Genomic DNA, 24,602 nt, shown 5'->3' on the forward strand with positions numbered 1-24,602 from the left:
GCGCCTGCCTTGTCGTCCGATTGCGAAGATTGCTGCTTCGCTTTGCTGCGCTGTGGTCTTGCGGAACTCGAAAAGGATGCTGCGAGTTGCGACAGCTGCGCCGATGTGAATATGTCATTTAATTTCTACTTGCAAGTGCACCTTGTACCGCGTCAAGCTTTTGCTCCGGTCGCGATCACGACGCGCCTATTGAAGTGCAGATATCGTGAACGCGCCGTCCCGTCGTACGCGCGGACACCCGTCAGGTAGATTTTCGGGAAGTGATACACGGTGTGCAGTACGTAGGCGACTTGCAACCGAACGATTCGCAACTCAATTTTTTGGTTATCGCCGCTGCAATATATAGTTTGCTAGGCCGGCAATGCGCGGCAGCGCCTTTGCAACTGTTACAAGGTAGATTCCCAGTTGATATAATTCCATCGTCCTATTACCTTAGTAGGTGTCCGTCTGTTGACTGGAAGAGTGCTGGATCTGGAATCTGGATCTTTTTGTGGTCTCGCTCTGGATTTCGCTTTTCAACGCTTCATACTGCGAGGTTAGGGTATGAACGTTTTCAACCGATATCACCTTGAATTTATTGACACTGAGACAAGTTGAAACTTGGCGAAAAAAAGTTTATTGACGCCACCCACCCTCTCATTTTTTTACTCAATAAAACGTTTTGCCTCCTCCTCCTCCTCCTCCTTCGCAAAAAATTCTATCGAAGGCACGCGAACAACGGTAAAAACATTCCACAATTTTTTAGCGTGAAATCTGCATGCAGTACTGCTTACCTATATATATAGAACGGCCGTTTAATTGACTAGTCGTCTCTGGGATTGCCAGTGAAACTGCAACGCAAACTTGGGCACTTTCCAGTCCGGTAGCCGCACGGCGTTCGCCCACTGTTTGCGGCGTTCTCCATCGCTTGGGAACCTATAAACGGCGGCGATTGCAAACAAAGGATGAATGCACACCAATGTACAGCAATACTTCGGAATGATGCACTAACCGGTGGAAAGTGACGCCCAATTCCTTGGGTACCGATCGCGACTTGCAGCCTGGCACCGAGCATTGCGGCATTGTTAGAGCGAGCCGCTTCGCAAACCTGCTGCGGCCACACTGAAGACGTGTAACAGTGTAACCGCGCGTTTAGGTTCACGGTCACGCGCTGCAAAACGGCCTTCTACCTGCCTATCAGCTGATTTCCGCCGGCTCGGCGCTGGCAGATGCAGACGACAAGAGAGGCGATACAGGACGGAGGAGGCGGAGAAGGTGCACCGAGAGAGAAGGCAAAAAGAGTCCGCCAATGGCATGGAGGGCCAATGGTCCGCCATTCGACTTACAGAAATGGCGTTTCCGGCTGCGCTGGCTGTGACGTCAGGGCCTCTCCTAAGCTTTTCTTTCCTCCATGCCTTCCTCCTAGAGACGGGTGCCCATCTATACCTCGGATGCAGGTTTTTATGCCAACGGGCATTCTATCGCAAATAATAATAATAATAAAAAATCCGATGATAAGCCGCGCCGTAGTCCGCAGACTTCCGCACACTGCGACGGCCGCCAGGGCAATGTGACACCGATCTCAAGCCTGCAGCCAATCCAAGTCACTAAAATGGCGGCTGCTTCACAGTGAGAATACTGTAGCGCCACATTGACGAATTTTTATTCCATTGATTTAGTGTTACAGTGCGAAATCCAGCGTTGTCAGTGCTTAGTGCTAATTTACCGTGGTACCAGTACTTAATAGCTGTTACTTTCCTCCAAGGCAAGTCACGTCAGAGTGCCAGAAGTAAGTCGCTTGTGATTTACCTGCGATATGCCGCCTGTCATTTGCTGCAATTTGCCTGGTAGCCCGCGCTAGCACATCGCATCATAATAGCCTAAACCTTCACCTATGCATGTTCTTCAGTGATCAGTTGGTGACTCACAGCTAATGCGTTTTCGTTCGTTTCAGTGGAAAACTATACAAAAGGGGAATCGATCGAGGAAACCATGGGTCCTCTACCTTTTACGGACCTTCGAGATGATTTTGTCCACATGAAGGTTCAGCCGAACAGCAAGCTTAGGAACTTACTGGAGTATGCCAACAAGGCGTTTCAGGCAAGTTCCGCGAGTCATAGACATGCGAACCTTGCGTTTGCTGTTCATCTAAAGCCTTTACACTTTACAGAACGACTCCAAAAGGCAGATGGTGTTTACTGGTTCGGGCCACGCTCTAGCGAAAACAATCACCTGCGTTGAAATACTGAAACGAAAGCATAGGGTAAGCTAGAGCTGCTCACCATTATCGAGATGTGTTAGGTGGCGTTGTACGAACCGTTTCCGCGTACTACTGGGGTGTTCAAGCCCCTTGAAGGCTGAATTCTTATGGCTCATATTGCTATCCTGTATATGAACGCAGGATGTCCACCAGGTTAACAAGATCCTTTACAAAAAGTAAGTGTAAGCTGTCGCAGCATTTGGTTGTTCAGATTCTTGCACGAGCGTGATATGCATACTTTTAAAAGTAAGTGTAAGCTGTTGCAGCATTTGGTTGTTCAGATTCTTGCACGAGCGTGATATGCATACCATTCTTTCCCACTAGAGTTGAAGACTGCTGGGAGCCCAAGTCGCCGGAATTGGACAGGCTCAAAATTGTTCGAGAAATACCCACCATTCACATCCTCCTCAGCAGGGATCCGGTGGACACAACACAGCTCGGGTCAGTTGCGCCGCTGTTTAGCTAAGGGTGGCAGTGTGTTAATGAACTAAATGCATATGCACTGGCACAATCATCCTGCATGATTTTGAAATATTCGGAGTTGCTGATCTTGTAAAGGAACTTGCAAGAATCCAAGGTGTGGTGGATGTTTTCATACTCTCTCTCTCTCACTCTTCAATCAACTTTAAAGGAGCCATGAAGACAAATTACAAGTTTGTTTTATTCGAAAGATTTGGTGTTTTATATTGCCCCTAGCGCTAGTCCGGCAGCAGTCGATAGTTTATTCACTAAGGAATTAATCAATTTATGCTAAAATTTTGATTCTCCCGCCAAATCCTGCGATGACCAGGTGAAATTAAATAATGCCTTCAATGAAATAACTCAATGGTGCGCAGATTGGCAAATGACAATCAACATAGACAAAACCGTATTCATGTCCGTTACAAATAAAGCGTCTAAGCTAGATTTTCCATACCATTATAACAATGTGCCGCTTCGAAGTGTCAACCAATATAAATACTTAGGCCTTATAATATCTTCTGACCTCAGCTGGACAGAGCACGTGCGTAAAGTGTCAAATAAAGCAATGAGCAAACTATTCTCCATTAAACGGGCCTTCTCCTATTCTACACATGAAACGAAGCTTCTCGCATACGTCACTTTTGTCCGCCCAGTTTTAGAATACGCGAATATTGTGTGGTTCCCGCACACTGCGAACAATATCGCAATATTGGAAAGGGTACAGCGCAAAGCCGTCCGCTTTATCTTCAATAGATACGGACGCACTGACTCCCCTACCGCTCTGCTACAGAGTGCTGGTCTAGCTACCCTCGAAAGTCGCGCAAAGCTTTTTCCGCTCAAATTTTTATGCCAACTATTGCACAGATCGTTGCGCATAAACCCTGACCATTACTTGACATTTCGTTATGCCAGACCGACTAAAAGAAGGCATGCTTGGGAGCTTGTTGAATATGCATTTATTAATAATACTTTTCGCTATTCTTTCTTCCTGCGTGCAATTCGTGAATGGAATGCACTGGACGCAGTCGTAACACAGCAGCCAACACTAGTAAAATTTATGGAACTAATTGAACATGGTGTATTAGCCTAGAATGAGATATCATTATAAGTAATTAAACTCTTTTCGCCATGCAATCCATCCGGTTCCGTTTGTCCCTGGAAAGCATTTCCCTGCACTTTTTTCTGTGTGTTTTGAGTCCTACTTGATGCTATGTACACCGCGTGTTTTTCTTATCTTGAGATCTTCTGATGGTTGACGTAAATTGGCGTTCTTGTATGTATTATGTAAGAATATACTAATGGTATGCTTGTATTGTTTACATTAAGTGCTCTTTTTTTTTTTTTTTTTTCTTATATCGGACGTTGATGAGCGGTGACATGTTGCCCACCCCTGTAATACTCCCCTTGGGGGAGTGACAGTATTCTTTAAATAAACAAATAAAAATCCTGGGTTTCGAGAGGTCGTCTGCGATGACGTCAGAAAAGCAGGCCTTGAAGCGAACGCGGCACTAGGCATCCTGCAAACTACAAAGCCTTGTTTACCATCAGTCCTTCCAGATGGTGCTACCATACCATGGCTGACATTTGCCCGCCTTTGCTTTGTTTTTGACCGTATTTGTGCCTGGCTTGTTTTTAATACGGCAGAAAGTACTCGTGTTGTGAAACATGGGGTATATTCGACTAACAGGGTCACGCAAGACAATGTTGCTTGCGCTAATTGGCCTGTGTCGTGTCAGACAACCCGAAAGCGCCATACTGCTGTGCAGCTATGACAGGCCAAGTGTGCGCAGTACCAACAGCAGCACGCTCTGGTACTTCAATGTTTATGTGTACTTTCGTAGCTTCCATGCTTACCCCACCATTCTTACTTCTATAAAATGAATATATGCATTACATTTAAGTAATAATATCTCATGAAGGAAGATTATAAGCCTTGCATAGTTTGCATTTGCTTTTGCAGGCCTCAGCCAGAGCTGTCCGGTATGACATCATAGGTTCTGTTGTGGGAAATGAGCTAGTGAGTCGCATGGCCATTGCTGTTTTTCCCGATTATGAAGCTTATTTGAGCGAAGTTTATGTTAAAAGTGGTGTCAGTATGATTCTGATGAGGTAATCTTTCGAATGAACCAAACTCGTGTTTTGTCTTCATAGCACTTAAGCAAGGAGCGTTTGGTTTTTACGCAATGTGGTGTGCCGCTGTACAATGCTAACGTGTCATGGCTTATCACCATATCACCAAGAAGTTGTGATCCCACTCCAAATGCGTAAAGCAGGTACAAATTTTGTCATGCTAAAAAAAAAAAAATGCTGGTATTGCCGTGGGACTCCACGAAGGGGGTCTCATTCCAGCACGTTTTGTTTTTACCAGGTATCAGGCACCTGGCTGCAGTGATGGCAGCTGGTCCGCAGACAAGCCATCCAGGCCTAAAAAGAAGCAGTTTGCCAAGAGGGCACCCAGGAGACAGAAGCAAGTGCAGGCTGCTGCAACGTAGCTTAAACTCTCAAGGCTGTGTAAATAAAACGAAATTGCCACACACAATTGGAGGAAACGTCATTTTATTACATCCAATGTTTTCAATGTTCAGCAGTTTACTAAACCCGCACTGAACAGGTCTCCTCAGCAGGGTCACTGCTTAAAGCAACGTAACCGCCTTGTCATCTCCGCAAGAAAAACTGAGAGAAGGGAGCCTAGTTGTGCATTCACGGGCATGTTCAAGGCTTCTTCTATAAATTTGTAGTAGTGGAAAATTATGCCGTCATTTTTTTTTTCGCTATGGGAGGATCCTTGGGCTGCTTGCAGACTTGCAAAAAAAAGGAAGCCCAGTGCTGCACAAGGGAAACAACCGACACAGCTGCAAATACCAAACCTATTCTAAAGTGATTTCCTTGCATTGCCTGTAGCAACATTGCATGGGCAAACTAGTGTTACCCTTCTACATTTGCATGGGACAAGTTGGGTGTATTGCTTTAGTGTAGTACAAGTTCACTGCAGCACACAAGGCCTGCACACACGCCAAATAAAACTACTGGGCATTATTGTCACAGCTAAGGTCGAAATAGGTTGGAAAAAAACTGAGCAAACCAAAACTGAGCTTCACTTGTGAGGTGCACAACTTTACACGAGATGAACCAACACTTTATTTCCATGCATGACTGGAAAGTTAACAGTAAACTCCAAATGCTAAAAAGAAAATGTTAGACCAACTGTTTTTTTTTTACTCCCTGCAGTGAAAGCTCCAATGAAGCAATCTAATGTGCTAAAGCAGGTAACATTTTGGCTAGACCATGCAATGCCTACACGGAGCATTTTAGAGTTTGATTCCTCAATAAGTATTACATGCAATGTCTACACCAAAAAATATTGCCGTGGAAACTAAAACCTGCAACCTCGAGCTTTGCAACAAAACGTCCTCGTAAAATTTCACTGCAGTACTCCAGTGACACAACGTGTAGTTAATGAAATCGATTGTAGGGTTTTAACGCGCCGACACAACGCAGGCAATGAGGCGCACCGTAGTGGAGGGCTCCCGATTTTGACAACCTGGGGATCTTTAACGTGCGCCGAAATCTCGTACACACAGGCATTTTTGTTTTTCACTTCCATCAGAAAAGCAGCCACCGCGACCAGGAATTGAACCCGCGTCCTCGTGCTAAGCAGCGCAACGCCTTAGCCACTGAGCCACCGCAGTAGGTTAGTTAATGAAATCATTAGCCCGAGTCAAATCCAACGAGTTCACCACTAGAAGCCCAATCTTTCTGTAATAACCACACTGCTATGAGGTGGAATGCAGAACGATGCAAATAGAGTTTGAAAAACCTAACTGCAGATCCATGACCTTGCACTGCAGAATCATACAGCAGCACCCCACCCCATCTGTAGTTTTTCAAATTATTCAGAAAAAAAAAAAGGTAAAGAGGGGGTGGGGATGTTCACTCAAATACCCGCCATATAATGTACCATATTTATTGGCTACCTAAACTGGCCCTACACAAATCAATGCTTTCACAGTCTAACATACAAGACAAACTTAGGTAGAAACACTCCAGAAACCTAATTTCACATAAAGATATGTACAACAAACTAAATGTTATGACAAGCATTACAGACCTTGGAAGACAGAGCACCAAGGAACTGATGTCCCAGTGCACAGTTAATAACGGAGACATGGCCTTGTTACTACTTGGTATAAGCTGTACCTATCAACTCTCGAAGGCACAAGGACCTGAAAGCTTCAAGAATTCACACGCAATGCTGCAACTGCTAGCATTTTCGGCACGGTGCCTATATGTCTCTCTTTGAAGGTATGCGAGTACAATGATCTAACATGCCACTAGAACAAAAATAAGAAAACTTTGCAAGAGTAGCACTTTTGAAATAAACGCAAATGTAGGACTCCTTGCATGCACTGCATTTAAGATGCAGGCCACAGCAGATTTTTCGACAACTCTTAAAACAAACAAAAGATGTGGCAATGACCATTTGCACCAGTTGTATGTTTTATTCCGGTCATAGTTTCAAGGTGATGGTGAGACCGCATGCCTAAAGCTGCCTTTGGCAGGTAATGTCAGAGAACAGAAAAAACTGCCAGTAGTATGTACACATGCACTGCAACTAAAAAAAAAAAAAAAAAGAGCTTGGGCTAAAAAAAATCAATTGAATTCAGGCTGACACAGCAAAATATCACTGCTACTGCAAGTAACACAACACACGAGTTACAAGTACAACCCAAACAAAAACTGGGATGTCAGAAAATTTTAAAGAAAAAGGTGCAATGAACCCACAGTAAAACCACTGGTTGTTTTTCAAAAAGGAAGAGCAAGCTTTGGCGACACCGCAGCCATTTTAATACAAATCGCCCAACGAAGTATCTGGGGATCGGTGCATCGTAAGTATTAAGGACAACGGATGGCTGCTTGGGTGGAGGGTGCAAAAGAAAGGTAATCGATAGAACTTTATAAAATTGTGCCAACAATGTGTAAGGGATAGGGTGTCATCCAAAAGGGAATTTCACAGTGGGGCATGCTAAACGTTTGCTGTCTGCAAATGAGGGTTTCAGAGAGCTTTGAATTGAGTAAAAGTTAGTTTATATACAGTCTCAATTACAGTGTGCACTAAGAAATCCAAGAATGAAGCATGAGAAAGCAAGCCCAACACTCCTACCTCCCGTCATAAAATGTCTTGCCAGAGAACTAGCACGGGTAAACCAGAGGACGTAGCTAAAGCGATAAGAATACTAAGAAAATGACACTTGCAACACAAGCTATATACTTGCACAGTGAACCTACACGGAGTGTCTCATCTATGCCGCTATAAGCATCTTAGATCACTGTACATGCTGCACCCAGCATTTGCACAATTTGCAATCTCTTGCAAACGTAAGGGGGGAAATAAATAACATAACTACAACTTTTACATACCAAGACGAAAAGCAAAATTGCTTTGCTGAACAGTTCTGCCATACAAAGTGCTACTCTAAAAAAGCAGGAACGAAGAGAAAGATAGCACTGCACATTCAGCGCACCGCGCCAGCGCAACTGCTTCAGCACCGACACTGCAATGACATCGCTACACCCATTGCTAACAGTGGGTGAATTTTCCGGGTCCAGGCTATATACCTCAAATGTCTGTAACACCAGCGAAGGGGTTGGCTCGAATTTCTGCGAGTGTGCTGGCTGAAGCAACGCCACTGGGAGAGGGGTGCACAAAAAAAAAAGGGGGGGGAAATGAGGAGACGACTCTCTAGGGCAATGAACGACTGCACACTCAGGGACCAAAATGTAGAGGTCGAAAACTGCCACGCGTCTTCTTTTGTGCTGCTAAAAAACCTCCTTTAGAAGCAAATTTATTATTACACAGCCACACAGCACGAAGACCCCTGCTACTTGCTCGAAATAAAACTTCGCACACAACTTCTTGGTCGCGTAAGCTGCAGCCTGAGAGTGGCCGCAGAAAGTTGTCACCAGTCTCGGCAGCTCTGTCAATGGGATGGGCCATCTGCTAAGCAGAAAAAAAAAAGAAAACAATGTGCACGCTCCATCGCCCTGCCTTCCCGCATGCCACTCAGGCTTCACTTTCACCGGCAGTGAGCTCCTCGTCAAGAATGGGAACAATGAGATTGTCCTTCGACATCAGGTTGTACTTGGTCACAAAGGTGGTGAACCGACGACACAGGCACGTCTGTTTCTGCAGCAGAAAAGAGACAGGGGAAACGCGACTCAGACGTCCACAGGCACAGGGCAACCACTATTGTTGACAAGGGTGCCCTCTGGAAAACAAACGTACATGCGGGGAAAAGCTAAACACTAGACAAACCTTTCTCCCTCTACTATCGGGTGCCCAAGCAGCACACGTAAAGGGGGCAATGAAGGCAAAATGCAATTTCACTTAATTTGAAAGGACCAGCCTTTCGTTGCTCACTCAGCGCCATTCCAGCCATGAAAGATGTTTTTTGACTGAGGGGGAAAAAAAAGGAAGAGAGAAACATTGAACTTTCAAATTTTTCTCTAAAGGTGATGTATTCTGGGCAGGAGTGACAGCATATGGGCCAGCACCAACAGCATTTTAACAGCAGAGCTGTTTAGGTCGAGGTCCGTCGCACCAAAAAACCTCCGAGCCTCAAGAAAAAAACGTGGTTAGGGAGGTCCCTGAAATTGAACCCGGGACTTATACGCCGCGTGCATGCGTCTCCCGCTCTGCGTCTCGTTAGTTTGCATTATTTCTCACGTTTGTGACCTTTACGCCGTGAAATTGGCAACCTAACCACTGGGCCACCACTAACAACTGAGGGGTACGGGGTCAGCAGCGGCGGGAACAATAACGTGCCGCTGCTTCCAGTGGCCATAACGTTAGCATTCAAGTGCATGGATCAAACGGAACTAAAGGGCCCACTACAGTCGCCCAGTTATGATTTTTGGCGGTGGCTTAGGTCGGTGGCCGCCAATTGCACAAACAAGATTCTGTGACGCCGTGAGAGAAATTGCTCAAAAGTGGCTATGGAGTAGCCACTGTTGAATATGCTTTGTCTGATATCTGGACTATTAATTTGAATTGGCAATAAAATTGGTATTGTTGGTGGCGGGACAAAACAGCTTTCTAAAGGAACGAAACTTGCATTTTGTCTTCATGTCCCCTTTAAAGGAGCAGTGAAGACAAAGTACAACTTCACTTAATTTGACAAAACTGGTCTTTGGTAACTCAATTCCGGAACCAAAATTTGTTTTTTAACTGGAAATAATAACAATAAAAAAATGTGAAACGTGAATTTCGCGCTACGCCTTATCAGCAGTGGTGTCATACAGGGACTACTACTAAAAGCAAAGTCATCAGTATATTACTGCATGTTAGCATCCAAGTTATATGATAAGGTGGAACTAGAGGCACCACTAGAATCACACGGCCGTGTTCCTTGGCAGTTGCCTTGGCTGGCAGCCACAAATCACAGAAACAAGTCCCTACAATGTCATAACACAGCGAGAAAGTGGGTGCTGAGTCACCACGCTTCACCTTCAGTTGGAAGTTTCTGCTGAAATTGGCACCACTGTTATTTAGCCAATGGAGTCTTCTAAACCAATGGAGTCTTCTAAACAGACCAAACTCTTATTTTGTCTTCATGACCCCTTAAAGTAGCTCTGACTGACTTCCTGAACAGAGCAAATGAACTTTTCTTTCATATTAGAAGGGGCCTACCCAAAGGCATGTTTGGTGAACGCGTTGGCGAACCTGTTTTTTTTTTTTTTTTTTTTTGTTCTCCACGTACAAAAGAAAGGAGCAAATCGCTTACCTCAAACTCATCAAAGGTGGCCCTGTGGTGGTAGTAGGCATGAGAGAATATCCGGTATACTCTCCGGCACACAGAACCTAGCTTGGCTACGGAGGAATCCTTGATGCTAACCCTGCAGGAGGAGAGGGCGAGATCTCATTATGCTGACATCGACTCTTCCCTTTAATGCACAAAACAGTATCCACTGCACTATGTACGTTGAAGGACTTTTTCAAAAACTTGGTCACCATAGACAACATTTCAATGGTACGCAGTGCAGCAACAGCTCCTTTTTGTGCTGTAGCAGGACCAAACCTTCTACTAAGCAGCACAATAGTGTACTTTGACACTAAGTATGGCTACCAAGGCACACATACCTGTTGTTGCTACCAATGAGGTTATTGCAGGAGGCACAATACATGCACAGAAAATGCATGCAGGCTGAGTATGCAGAGACACTGAATGCCTCCCAGGAAGCTTGAAATAAAACTAAAGCACCACTAAGCATGATTTAAATGATCTGGCACAGTTCTCCAAGTGCACAAAAGTTGCAACAGTTATGTCAATATTGCAGTGACCCACCCCAAACCACTTCTGAGCCAGCTTTCGACAAAAAAAAAAAGTGTTTATGCACCTCACACAGCTGTTGAGGAAAATTCTAACGTAGCTTTTTAAATGGCTCGTGTCACGCTTGCAAAAAATTCGCTAGTGTGGTACTTGGTGTGACCGACAATTTAGTGGTAATTTTGAGAGGCATACAAAGTTGATGTCAAATAGAGATGCTGCTTAAACAAAAAGAGCGGCGCTGGGAATTTTCATCCTTTTCTTTCAGGCAAAAACTTGTCGAAACATTCTCATCAAACTAATCCCCTGAGAACAGATTTTGCTCATCCCTTCAGAATCTGTTTACTGGGATTATGCTATATACAACGCTACACCAATGAATGAGCACCTGTAAAATTTCTTTTTGAGCAAGCTTCTTTTTCTTTCGTGCACAAAACTTCACGGGAGGTCACACTCTGTGGTCAATTGTGTTTACCACCAGGAACGGCGACGGCAGTTACATGCTTATTTAGATAGTGAATAGAGACAATTTTCACTTATGAGAGAATTTTCACCTATCTCAAAAATGACCACCTTAGAACGGTGGCGCCACTTGGGTGTTCAAACGAGACGCAGTTTGTGTGAGGAAAACGCCAAATGCAGAAGCAAATCAAAAATTCCCTTTTGTCACTTTTACACAAAAATTGATACAGATCATAATAAAACATTCTAATGAATCCTCATTACCAGTATCAATAATCATTAACTTTTGTTTATCTATCAGATTGTAAAAAAAGGAGTGTCGAGGTTAGTGTACAGTTTATGGTTGAAGTTACGCCTGCTATTCTTCGCTACATGAATAAGTAACGAGAGGAGATTCAGTTGGTGAACGAGTTTATAAAGATGCTTTTGCTACACAGCACTTGTTGGCTCTCACAAGCATTTTTCTTTTACCAGCCATTTACACTGTCGTGCAAGATAAAAATTTTCGAGTCTTTAATTTGTTAAAAGTGACCAGCATCAATGCTGATTAACTTTTGCAGCCTGTTGATAAAGCATTAAAATCTGCCTCCTGCATCTTGTCAACGATGACTGTGCAGGCATCCTTGCAGCGCTTTGAGACGTCCTCAAGGTTTGCTACTGGATCACACGGGACTCATGTACCCCTCCCCCAAGCCCTCCGAAATGTTGCAGGGTGCCAGCTGCAGAGAGGGTACAAGCCATAGAATCAGGGCCAAACTTTACCCTACTGACGACTAAGCCATTAAGGTGGACTTTTTTGCCATTAAGGTGGCAAATAGTATTTTCAAAGAGGTGCAGTTGAAAGTTGGCTGTGACTGTGCTGACAAAAAAAAAAGGGGGGGAAGAGGGACGGCAGAGGGGCTAGCAATCCTCTCGCGCCAGATCCTATGCCAGAAGACACTGCCTGGGGAGTTCACTGCCCTTGTTGCTATGAAATGCAGATTCGTCTATGACCGAAACAATGCGCACTGACAGTGCACATGCTCGTCCCAGTGAAACACAGCCTGATCACTGAATACAAGAAACTGCAGATGCCCAGGGCCTGCAGTTATTTGCTAAGGTTCAGGCTAGCATAAACTCAAACGACGTGTTCGGTCGTCTTCGGTCAGCCTCCAGTAAACCTGAAGTTTGTAAGGTCTGAGGTCCTCCGTCGTCAGGCCGTGACTGTTTGTCGCTGCTGCCGACCCAACACCAGTCTCGCAGGTCTGCACATGCACAGGCTGGCCTAAAAAGCCCCTTCCATGAAATCGGCAAAATCTGGACGTGGACATCCCACATCTTCCCCCAGTTTTCCCTTTAAATGTCTAATTGTGCCAAAGGTGTTCTGGTGACACACAGAAATGTAGCCTGGTGGCCGCCTGTGGAATTTCACCTTTAACAGGGTGTGTACTCGGTGGTAGGTGAGTATACTCGCTGGTATGGTGGTGGCATGGCGAGTAAACGACTTTGTCGTTATGAAGGAGCACATCACCAATGCCATTTCATTTGCAGTGGCACGTCACAAGGACAGACATCCAAGCACACGACAAAAGTAAAAAGAGAGCAAAGAAAGTAGAGGGAAGAAAGAATTGTAAGGTTGAATTAGAAAAGATGGCTAAAAAAAGCCAGTGTTCATTGATGCTGGCAATGATGAACCTTGGGAATATTTTATTATTGTCCACATAAACTGTTATGTAGCTACGGTCATCTGAAACAAGGCATGAAAAAAGGTTTTTGGTGTGTGGACGCATTAGCTCCCTCTTTCTGCGAACGTCATTGTGCATTCTGTACACGCTGACCGACTCTCCTATGGGTGAAGATTGTTCTAATTTGTTTCCTAAACACGCAGGCAAGTGCCACAGAACTTGACTTTCGTGTAATACTTCACCGCGAAAGAAGAAGTGGCTTGCTCAGGAATTTTTTTAAGGTGCTTATTTATTGTTGTAACACTCTGCACATTAAAGTCTTGCCCCATTACCATACTAATTGAATCAATTCATTCGGCATTCCAACATACACCTGATTTTCTCACGCAGTTGGAACTATTTTTGTACCTCCAAAACTACAAATGAAACTAACTTAAAAACAGAGAAAAGAAGATAGAAACAAAAACTAATAACAAGCATTAGAAACATGTAGTACCCAAAATATGCAAAGTGCCGTAAGGTGCTAAATAGGTGTGCCCAATGATTTTCATTGCTGCCGTGACACGCTGTTGTATAGCAAAACTGGCCTTGCCGCTGAGCCCTGTTGCAGCAAGTCTACTGACACCAAAAGGTAGTCACTGGGAGTCAACACCATGTAAGGAGTACTGCTAGATTACCAAGCAAAAGAGAGAGAGCGAGAGAGGCTCCCGATTACAATATTCCCTAATGTGATATTTGGGCGCAGCAGCAGTGCGCTGAGGCAGCACGCACTCGTGGGTTCTCTCGATGGCCCCTATGGTGAGCCTCTGCGTCGGCGGCGCAAAGTGCGTCTCAGGAAGGGACCACGAACCGAGTCCTAAGCGAACACGCACCATCGTCACGTGCATGCCCTCCTCACGTTTTCGCCAAGCGTCGCACCGTCAAGTGCCTCGTGCAGGCACAGCATACCGCCCCCCCTTCCCCACCGTACACTTTCGGAGACCACTCGCGCCACCACGGCGAACCACCTTCCCCTCACAATTGCTACGCTCTCCTTTGCTTTCTTTCACGATTCGGTCTTGCCATCGATCGTTCACTTGGTTACGACGACGACACGGCTCAGCCCAGAGACGGCCACCAAAGGGCTGCGCCCCAAAAGAAGAGAGCAGGGGAAGCGAGCAGCGTACCGGCTGGGGAAGTACTTGTTGCTGTTGAGCAGGCAGGCCGCCCCGTCGAGCGTGTGCCGGGTGTAGTCGATGGCGGGGCACTCCTTGGGCGTCTTGTGGGCGGCACACAGGAAGATCCACTGCTCCGTGGCCGTCATCTGGGTGCAGCTGTCTGCATTGCACTCCGCCTAAGAGGGAGGAGGGGCCAAGTGGTGAGGGAAAGCAGCTAAGGGCTGCCAGTCCCCCCCTCCTGGCATAGTCATGCACACAGACAGTGCTCTATGCCGGCGTTCCCTTCAACAGCAACTAGTGAATGCAAAGGTAGCTTGACCTCCTCGTTGGAATTTCTGGGCAGTGTGCACGGCTGTACTTGACTGGCCAAATTGTACAAGTTGCATGCATCCAATGGGTAACATGCAGAGCCACCCATATAATTTCCGCACACACGCATGAACTTTCCTGTTTACCTGTACACTTATAACAAGTACTGGGTGCCCACAAGCAGTGACGCTTTAAACTGAAGTGTGACGAAACGCTGCACGCACACCATAAAACAGCGGTGAGCTCGGTACCCCACGTCTCCCTGCACGTTAATGCAGTACGATTTTACATACTACATTTTCACTTGTGACCTCCTCTGCGAAGGCAGCACAACATAAAAGAGCCAGGAACAGCCGCATTCTGCTGCACCAGTTTGCGGCACACTAGCTCCACATTTGTAAACAAAAGCATCCCCCTACGGGCCCGTTGCAAGCTGCTCTTTCACCAGAGCACAACTGTCACAGAGTTGTCGCCCAACACTGCCTATGGATCTACCACAAAGGGCACTCCAAAGCCAACATAATAGCAATGTCAACATAACATCTGGAGTCCGTGGAACATGTCTTGTCCACTTAAGTGCGCATTCCCCACTAATCAAGTCAAGCATGCATGATGCAAGTAAAAATGTGTTAGTGGAGGTATGCATGCAATTAGAAAAGCCATTTAAAATCAACTACAAACCTCACATACCTGCAGCTTGACTGCAAGACCATTCAGCTCCATGCAGAATTGCCTGTAACAACGTAACACACATGCCGGAGCACCAGTTACTAAGACTGACAAATGTACAGCAGACATTCAAGAATTTATTTTAAAACTGAAGACGGTCTTCCTATGTAAAACCGTTAAGCTCTGCAGACACCTCCACCTAAAGAATCTAACACTTAGGTGGTTCAGAGGCCCGAATACTTGCTCCCCTGTGCAACGACTGTGTGAACACCAGTCAGCTGTTTCATCGCAAGCGTAACCATACGACAATTTTCATCACGTATATTCTTGTCAATGATCAGAGTTTCTTACTGAGCCAGTGGTGTCTACACAACTCCTCAAAGCTGCTTATGTCATCATGGGAATCATGGAATCAGAACAAATTCACATCAGCGTGATAACTGACCTGCTGGAAACATTTTACCAATTGTAAATATCCATCATGTGATATCATTCGCATTATATGACATTTGATTGTTCATGGCACCGCCATTTTGCTGTTTATGCGTTTTAGTCTGTCTACTCTGGTAGGCTTAGCTTGTCCTCCCTGCTCTGTGGCTGTGCGCGACTGGCGTCGTTCCGAAAACGAACCAAAGATAATGTGCCTAATGGCATTTCAGCAACACAAGTGTGACCAAAGATGTCATTTTGCTGCATCTTCGGTAGTGTCGTTAACATACGACCCAGTCGATGTTAACGGCATGGTTGTTGATACGGCAATCTTGCAACAGTGATGAACGATGAAATGGACGCCGTTGCTGACTTGCGTGACTCAGTGGCGGTACTGTAATACCTTATCTACTGACACTACGCTTGGCTTCTCTGGCGGCAAAGGCTGGGTACTGCCTAGCCTGACACATGCGCTCGACGTCTTGGGCAAGAACTGCTCTATTTAGTGACATTAGCCCTGCCTAGCCATCAAAGATAATCGGCAAACATAATCTTTACCAGGAACACATGGTGGGGGGGTCCCCATTGTTCACAGGTGCCTTATCATCCATAATGCGGTTTCGATGCTTGTTTTGTGGTTTCCTTGATCAAATTCTGAGCTCTATGCTTTATGTCCAATTAGCCTTATGCATGCACCTGGTTTCTTATTAGGCCTTGGCATTTTTTTTAACGGAGATGTTATTTGCCCATGGCAATGAAACCGTTGGGGGGTAGGGGTATATAGCTTTGCCGTTGTATTAAACTATGTGCCCTGCAGACCAAGGAGAAATTTCAGGGCTCGACATGTGTCATACAAGATGTGTTTTTTTGCTTTCGCAAGTTTCATTTGTATTTGAAGGGGCAAAAGAACCACCTGAGAAAAAGAGCCACCACAGCATTGTAGTTAGCTTCAGACTCAACTTTTGAATACACATGCCCCAGCACAGCAGCACGCATGCACGGCTCATACCAGTGACGACGACCTAAACTGACAAGCAAACCTTGTGACATGCGAAAGGTTAGGCCCCCCAACTTGTTACTTGGTCGTCTGCACAGTGTTGTTAAAATAAACAACTAAATAAATGTGCAACTTAGCTTCAAATATGTGTCAATGTGTAGGCACACTATATAATGGTAGGTCGTACTCTCTACAAGCCGAAGATCAGCACATGTGCAGAACTTTTGGAACTGGCAGATAACGCCGCGTTCATGGGTGACTGTGCGCTTCGTTCGTGTATTTTTGTATCCCTCCTGTGTGACGGCTGAGCACACAACGAAATGCCAGCGCCGATCTGTTGTTGTTCGAAAACACACCTTAGATGCTCGTATTTCCACACGCCTTCGTCTTGGCCATCGGGTGGGGTCAAGATTTCGTCGACGTTCGTTGGGTCTTTCCGAATGGCTTGTTGAATGAACTGTGCACAGAAAAATATGTCGCCGCAGTGAAAGTGAGACCACGAATCAATCCTGACATCACTAAACGAAAGCACACAAGGAACCCACCTGCTGCACGGCCAGTGTGCTGTCCATTTCATCGAATGGCTCATCAGGCCAGCTTGAGAAATTCTGCCACAGGGGAGAACACGCACAAGCGAGTCTAGGTCATGCACTGCGCTGACACGAAGTCGGCACATCTCGTCACGGCAGTTGGCAGATGCAACGAAACAACAATTGACGGCCCTAGCAATCGATTCAACAAAGACGGTGCAAAGTATAAACAACAACCAGAGCGAAGCTAATGAAGTTGTTCAGTACATAGTTCCGAACATAAACTGCGAAGACAAAAAAGCAAAGTGAAAAGTTAGGCCTTGGGTTGGTCCCTCGGAGCCTAAATAAAGCAATCTCTAGAGTGGCTAAGTGTCAAACACAAATGTACTCGTTCATACTGTCAGCACGCGTCAAACGGAGGCTAGTAATCGATAATTAAACATTTCACCTCAGCTTTTGTCCCCGGTCGATTACGCCGAAGAACTCCTGCACTGTCAGCCATCTTCATGTTGGCTAGTGTCAACGTTTGTGCAGTCTGCGTGCGTGCGTGCGGCGTTCCGCGGTTTGCGCTGGCTACGCCACCTGATGAAAAACAACGTCATGTATGACACACGCGCGAAGAGCACGGCTACGGTTAAATTCGTTTAATCTAACATCAAACAATGTATACACCATTTTTTATGAGCTTTGTTGGTCAACTTAAACTTTTACAGCATTGTGACAGTTTGAAAAGCATAAGTTGCTGTTGAACGATGCATCGGGAGCGTAGATGTATGACTGTGGAGCGAGGCAGCTAGCGTTGACGCTCTAGCAGTTCACCATGCTATGCATATATGCGTACTCCCCAGCGGAGCTCCCTCGTGCGGGATGCTGGGCAACCTGCATTCGCACCATCTGTTGCTGTAGCAGCCGACAGGATACCAGACGGAACGGCTGAACTGTTACGCGATGCCTTGCGTGCGACTGTGAGCGCCGAGTCGACCGACAAAAGGAGTTGTGCCACATTGTACGATCGCTCGGCGCAGAGAACGGAGCGTCGTTCATTCGTGACTCCCGCCGGCGCTGCGCTAGCAGGTCGACTAGCACCGCATATGGATTGTTCTGCAGCGGGGCGGGCTTAAAGGATTCATCCACTGCACCGGTCGGCTGACCACCGTAGCAGCACACGAGGTTCTGAAATGGCAAGCACAGAAAGCACATGCATTCTTGACAGGCGAGACTCCGTAAAGGTGAGTGAAGAAGGGAGAGTCTCCGAGAGAGGGAAAAAAAAAAAAAATGCGGGTCACTGAATGCCGAGAAAATATTTTTATCGCGGCGCCCACTGCAACAAGTGCGGTTAAGCGTGCGCTCATTATTGAAATTTATGTACAAGCGCAGAAAAATATATCCGATAGCTGCGGACAAAGTATTTATCGCCTACACGTGATCGGGCGCGCAGTGCTGTGCGCGCTGGTTCATGCGACACCGCGACGTTTGCCACATATTGATCGCCGTCGCATGGCGAGCGCAGCGTACTACGTTTACATATGCTAGCGACCTCCGACATTTTGACACTACGTACCGCGAAATAGAGTGTTAATGCGCATCGCGGTTTATTCAATTCGGAAGAAACAGATATATTGTTTCGCATTTGCAACCTCGCTTGCGCGCGCGCGCGCGCGCGCGGATTGCCGTCCCAATTTCCGTCCAAGCTCGTCGACCGACGGCAATGAGGTGTTGTAAAATATATCGCGGCTTCCTTATCGCAGGCCTGCTCGTTCGCTGGGATTAACGCGCCCCGTTATAAGCAGAAATTCTTGCATTGACGATAAGGGAGGCTTGCTGTTCGTTTGGCTGTTTCAACCGGCCGCGACAGCATAAAACGCGCGCTTTGGCGTTCTGCCAACCGGAACACGGATGTTTGGGAAACTTGATCATAGGAGCACAATGTTGCTGTAGACAGTTGAGACAGTTGCGTGGCGCACCGACTGATCTACGCCCGTTTCGGCGCCGTACGCTGGACTTGGAAAATCATTATTTAACAGCAAGTGTAATTTTTACTTGCAATGTGACTGTGGAGCGCACTGCGCTCGATGTAGGTTGGCGCTCGCGAATTGTCCCACGTAGTCAATTATTTAAATGCAGTAAATATATTATAGCACTTCTGCAATGGCCAGCTTCTACAGCCTTTATTCGCGTAGAATGAAGTACTTTTATTATAGTTCGTTTTATAGCTTGATGAATTGGTAAATGAAATGCCCCGTGCATGACATTTGCTAGCAGACAAGTGCGTATAAAACAGCACAGGCGGCTTTGTGCAATGCAATGGCCGACCTAAAGCAGGGGCCACTCTTGGGTAAAGTGAAACCCCTCTCCCGGGAAGCTTGTGGATGCACCCTTGGGTTTCTCTTGCTCTGTTTCGGTGCGCATGTATACATGCCTCAGGGGAAAAAAAGCGCCCTTTTAAATGGCCCTTGGACGAAAATGCCGGCGTGGGCGTCATCCCGCGTTGTCTGTCGCTGCGAAACGGCACCTAAATTCCCATTGGCTGCGACGTATCATGTGATCTCGCAGCGCGCGCCCCAGCGCCTGGGCATGCGCGGAGCCATTTGAAAAAAATAGGAATAGTTGTACCCGTTTCGAATATGCCCATTTCGCGTCCGTCTGAATCGTGACGTAGTTGCACTTGCGATACCTAGGCTATGACCAACGATATGCACAGGAACCGACGCCCGCCCTCCTTGTGCTGCGCCACGCCCGGTCGTCTGCTTTCAGCCAATCAGGGCTCGCTCGCAATGGACACTCTGCAACGGACACGAAATGGACAAAACTGAGAATACCGGCCCTGGTTAAACCGGTTTGATTTGAGCACGCGCTGTGCCAGGACTCGCACCCCGGCTGCTTCTGCTTTTTCCGTCTGGCGGCGCAGCGGTAACCAGCGAATCGGGGCGCTCTGCACGGCGCAGAGAGCGGTGCGGCGTTCAGTTGGACAGTAATAGTTTCGGATTCACAACTCACAAGAAGTGCTCAGGTGTTCACAATTCTTTAGTTGTTGCTGCTTGTTTAGCTAACCTAGCTTGCTTATTTGTCTACGCACAGACAATGCATTTTGCGAGTTTTGTTAAACAACCAGATGGGTGATGGAACGTGACTGGTTGTTTGAAATAAAAAAGAAACGTTTTCGCGTACGGGAATGGCCATGGTCGTTATAACAAAAAAAAAACTTGGTTGATTTCTCTGTCATAGGAATCGGTAAAACACGAAAGTGAAATGTGCAGCGAAATCTGAAGCTGAGCATGATTTGCGGGTCGCCGGCTTCCTTGTGGGTGTGCTTGGCAAGTGACGTCCTGCTGGCGGGTCGCTTCGGCAAAGGTGTACTGGCGTCATTTCCGTGACGGATATCTGTATGCCGGCATGAAACACTTTCGTGTTAAAATATAAAACTCTTGCTCTGTTTCGATGCGAATGTATACATGCCGCTGGGGAAAAAAGTATAACGTACTCTTTTAGTTCAGTACTGAAGGTTGCTTCCCCGCAATTAGACCCTGTGTGCTGTGGTGCACCCTTTACAGGCCGTTTGCTCCGTTGTACTGGTGTCATTTGCGTGACGGATATGACGTCGGTGAAATCTTTGTTTATCCGGGAATAAAACACTTTCGTGTTAAAATAGCCGCCTTATCCGGCTCCGGTCGTTTCTGCTGCTCTCGCCTAGAGGCGTAGCAGTCACCACAATGCACGGTGCTTTGCACGGTGCAGAACGCCCTGCGGCGCTCAGTTGGACATTCGACGGCGTGGAACATTAGAGCTTTCACATTCACAACTATCAAGTGCTTAGGTGCGGGTACCGTTACACACTTGGCCCACCGAGTATTTTTCTGCGTGAAAGCACCAAATGTGGCAGTGGCGAAAAACCCGTCTTTTGTGAGCGAAGTCAACCTCGGTAGAAGAAAGCTGTTGCTAGGCAACGCTGGGCAAAAGAATTCCGGGCCAGCAAGAAAGAGAGGCGACGTCTCCACTGCTAGAAAACGACTCGTTCCCCTCTTTCTGCACGCTGCTGTGGGACGCGCCTGCAAGTTCGAAAGCCGCGTCTGCCCACTGCTTGTCCGCTGTCGGGTGGCCCGCGCTGACACTTCGAGGTTTGCGCTCAAATGCGCATATGTATATAGTTTTGAGCAGAAAGCTTGCGGGCTTCCTGCTGCTACACTACAATACAATTAGGGTGAAGGGCCTTGTAATATAACAACACGCTGATGTTTTAGTACACTGGCACAGCAACGACTGCGGAGAGAGCATGCCCACCACGTCTTCGAGCGAGCCAAGCCATAAGGCAAGGTCGCGGCTGTCCCCGCGCGCACGTCAGTCACTCCAAAGGGACGCGATAACTTACAGAGTATAGGGGTTTAATACGTGGAGACATACGGTACAAAACACTACACCGCACTACGCACCTATAGCCCCTAGGGCTAGGTGCATGTCAGCGTCTACCCAGCCCGGTATTGGGGGGAAGTTAGCGTCCGCCTGCGTATGCCGACGCGACGCGCGCCGAGCTACGAGAGAGAGAGAGAGAGAGAGAGAGAGAGAGAGAGAGAGAGAGAGAGAGAGAGAGAGAGAGAGAGAGAGAGAGAGAGAGAGAGAGAGAGAGAGAGAGAGAGAGAGAGAGATTTATTTGAGCACTAGTTGGACTAACGACGAGTGGTGACCAGCGTTTGGAAGGCGCCGGTGACCTGAGCTGCTCGTTCAGCAAGTCCTTGCTGGACTTAGGCTCAAGGCGGCCGCTACATTACAAGCCTCAGGAGCCGAGCGGGCAGCATCGGCAGTCGTCCGCTCACGGCGTCACGGCGCGGACGCGGGTCAACCCGTCAAAAGACGGGGAAGGTCGAGACTCACCGGACATCCTAGGCAACGAAATAACGCAGTCAAGGCATGTGCAAATCAACACGATGGGTGCCGTGCCTCTACGCATGTAGAGAACCACGGCCACTGCAACAAAGGCTAGGAGTGGCCAAAATGCATGACATACCCAGTCGTGCGCCGTCCGATGGTCTCTCTCCGCAGTTCGCTCGCGCGCGTCCCCGATTCACCCCGTAGGAAGATGAGGGAGGCATAGAGGATACTTTCGCCCCACTAAGGAGAGGGGTCGTCAGCGCCTCCGTGCCCCGAGCGGAGGGGTTTGCGTTCCCACATGCTATAACTTCAGTTGTGATGACGGAGTAAGTTTTTATTTTTCTGCCACATGCAGAAGGCCGTGCTAGAAGAGCGGATTAGCAGCGGAAGCGGGGGCAAAAGCAACTGAATCTACAGATTCCGCCGTTGCAGAAAAGCGGGAAGGGGATGAGCACACTGAAGCAATTGCTTAGCCTTGCCAAAACTACCCACAGTTCCTTGCTTTAGCCTTGCCACAGAACCTTGCTAACGGCAACAAATATATACCACGGGAATACCCAGAGTTCTTGCGCTACCACCGCTTGTATATGGCGGAACGTATACGGCTCCCAAAACGACGCTAATTTTTGGTCACAAAAGTCACAATTTTCAAGTGCAGAGGGATTAGCGTTCTCGGTGGCGATGACGTGTATCTTTTTTGGTCCCGTGGGTCAGGCGGGGCCCTACCCGGAGAATATATGGGCGAAAGGATGTTGAAAGCCAAATCCATGCAATTTTGGCATTGCGGCAGTCTATTTGAGGGACAGCGCGGGACCGTGAGCTTCTGACGACGGCAGCGGCCATCTTTATTGGCCAATCCACTTGAGTGGGTATGTGCGAATTTTGACCTATATACATACGTAACTCATCTAGTGGATCTAGGTAACCGTATCGCTGAGCCTAGCGACGTGCCGAGCGACGTCAAGCTGCGGGTACCGCTTCACGTGGTTGCACCTCCAAGCCTAACATCAGACCTACCGTCCTATGCCGACATCAGGTCACCACGCGTTCAGCCACAATGACGCTTCGCAGCCCATGGGGACGCCAGGCAGGCGCACAGCCCCCTTCGACGCCAGGCCACTCATGCCTGCGCTGGTAGCCAAAGCACACCGACGTATTTTGGTATCCATTTCTCGTGTACGTTATCGGAGTCATTCCGACCAGGCATTTTCGCATATATATATATATAAGGGTTGGCAGTCAAGAAAACCTCGGAAAGCAAAGGGGAGGTTGTGGTGGGTCATAGAAACAGATGAATTTTTTGAGTCAGAAAGAAATTGGTGAAAAAATGCCCGCCGGGTGGGACCCGAACCTGGAGGTCGTGGGTTCGGATCCCACCCGGCGGGCATTTTTTCACCAATTTCTTTCTGACCCAAAAAATTCTTCATCTCTTTCTATGACCCACCACAACCTCCCCTTCGCTTTCCGAGGTTTTCTTGACTGCCAACCCTTATTTTCTGTCTTATTTCACCGAGCCCCTCATTTCCCATTTTATGATTCGCTATAGACCCTTTGCAAAATGGCCAAATCGTTGGCGGAAAAGCAGCAAGCCACTCTGGCAACACTGTGCACCCGCTGCGCCGCCATTAGAAAGGAAGCGAAAAGGCTGCGAGCACAGAGTTTCTATGGGGTAGCTACCGTCCACCGTCCACGTAATTGCATACGCGTCCCGCGAAGTGGTGTTTCCCACTGCAGAATGGGAAAATAACTTTGCCGCCCTTCCATCGATAGAAGAGCGGCATATTCAGGATTTTTATTCTTCGAGGTCGACCACTGAAAGGTCCTGCGAGTACGAGCGATCATACGTCAGCGTGGAGTCCTACGTTACGCCATCGTCAGTGTTGACAAACAGCAGCAAGCAAATGTAGGATTTGTTGCTAATAAAGAATATCCTTAGCGCTGCGTTCTTGTTTGGTTGTCGAGTTTTAATTGTGTTTAATCGATGCGTTCTTGCCCCGTGGTAGCGGCGGCTGGCCGCTATGAACGGGCTATGAAGGGTCCGTCTCTGCATGCTGAGCGCTCACTTTGCGTATGTTCAAACTTTCAAAACAATTCGCGAAAATGACCAAAGCATGCATAATGAAACTGATTTTGATGTCTCTGCTAGAGGTCATGTTTGCGATCATGACGTCTGAGGTCATGAGGTTTGTACTTGCGGCGCTGTACTTGTGGCGTGGGTGAATGCGGTTCTAATGCGGGAGCGATAGGTCGCACGCGTGCGTCAGCAGCGAGCAGAGGCAGTCGAACTTGAGAGAAACTCAGAGGGAGGAACAAAGACAGAAGAAATAGGAGAAAAGAAGGGCACGTCTCGACTCGCCCCAAACGAGCCGTTGTGCAGGGGGGAAGATAAACGGAAGCGATTTGACCATGGCGTCGTTGCGTTCACCACCAGTGTTACCACCGCTGAATTCTCAGTGTTGTCCGCCTTTTTGCAAACGGTGTGTGTGTGTGTGTGTGT

General features: G+C 47.3%; 3 protein-coding genes across 4 annotated transcripts in view; 2 read left to right on the forward strand and 1 right to left on the reverse strand.

The window, feature by feature from the left end:
- The first annotated feature begins 1,574 nt into the window (after positions 1 to 1,574).
- Rpp25 (ribonuclease P protein subunit Rpp25) lies at positions 1,575 to 5,240 on the forward strand. The gene is made up of 6 exons (XM_077699411.1): positions 1,575 to 1,768; positions 1,934 to 2,079; positions 2,150 to 2,242; positions 2,381 to 2,415; positions 2,564 to 2,680; positions 5,070 to 5,240. Coding segments are annotated over exons 1-6 (516 nt in total). The 5' UTR covers positions 1,575 to 1,767; the 3' UTR covers positions 5,194 to 5,240.
- Positions 5,241 to 5,602: 362 nt separating this feature from the next.
- Positions 5,603 to 17,842, reverse strand: Mob4 (MOB kinase activator 4). 2 transcript variants are annotated; one of them, XM_077699409.1, is made up of 7 exons: positions 17,691 to 17,842; positions 17,258 to 17,320; positions 17,069 to 17,169; positions 15,299 to 15,350; positions 14,318 to 14,484; positions 10,483 to 10,594; positions 5,603 to 8,885 (listed from the first exon to the last, which is right to left on the reverse strand). In XM_077699409.1, exons 1-7 carry the CDS (start codon positions 17,748 to 17,750, stop codon positions 8,763 to 8,765), a joined length of 678 nt encoding a protein of 225 aa, XP_077555535.1. In that variant the 5' UTR covers positions 17,751 to 17,842; the 3' UTR covers positions 5,603 to 8,762. The 2 variants fall into 2 exon arrangements, with proteins under 2 accessions (XP_077555535.1, XP_077555536.1); XM_077699410.1 differs by having other exon boundaries at positions 15,308 to 15,350; positions 17,691 to 17,841.
- Positions 17,843 to 18,106: 264 nt separating this feature from the next.
- Positions 18,107 to 24,602, forward strand: part of LOC144169955 (putative sodium-coupled neutral amino acid transporter 11) — a 54,096-nt gene continuing 47,600 nt past the window's right edge. The window contains exon 1 of the mRNA XM_077699412.1: positions 18,107 to 18,471. Within this exon, the coding sequence (XP_077555538.1) occupies positions 18,421 to 18,471 (51 nt within the window). The 5' untranslated portion in view covers positions 18,107 to 18,420. The remainder of the gene's footprint in view (positions 18,472 to 24,602) is intronic.

This window comes from Haemaphysalis longicornis, unplaced genomic scaffold (genome assembly GCF_048455015.1).
Source record: "Haemaphysalis longicornis isolate Haplotype H1 unplaced genomic scaffold, Haemaphysalis longicornis Haplotype H1 scaffold_2, whole genome shotgun sequence".
Classification (NCBI taxonomy): Eukaryota; Metazoa; Arthropoda; class Arachnida; order Ixodida; family Ixodidae; genus Haemaphysalis; species Haemaphysalis longicornis.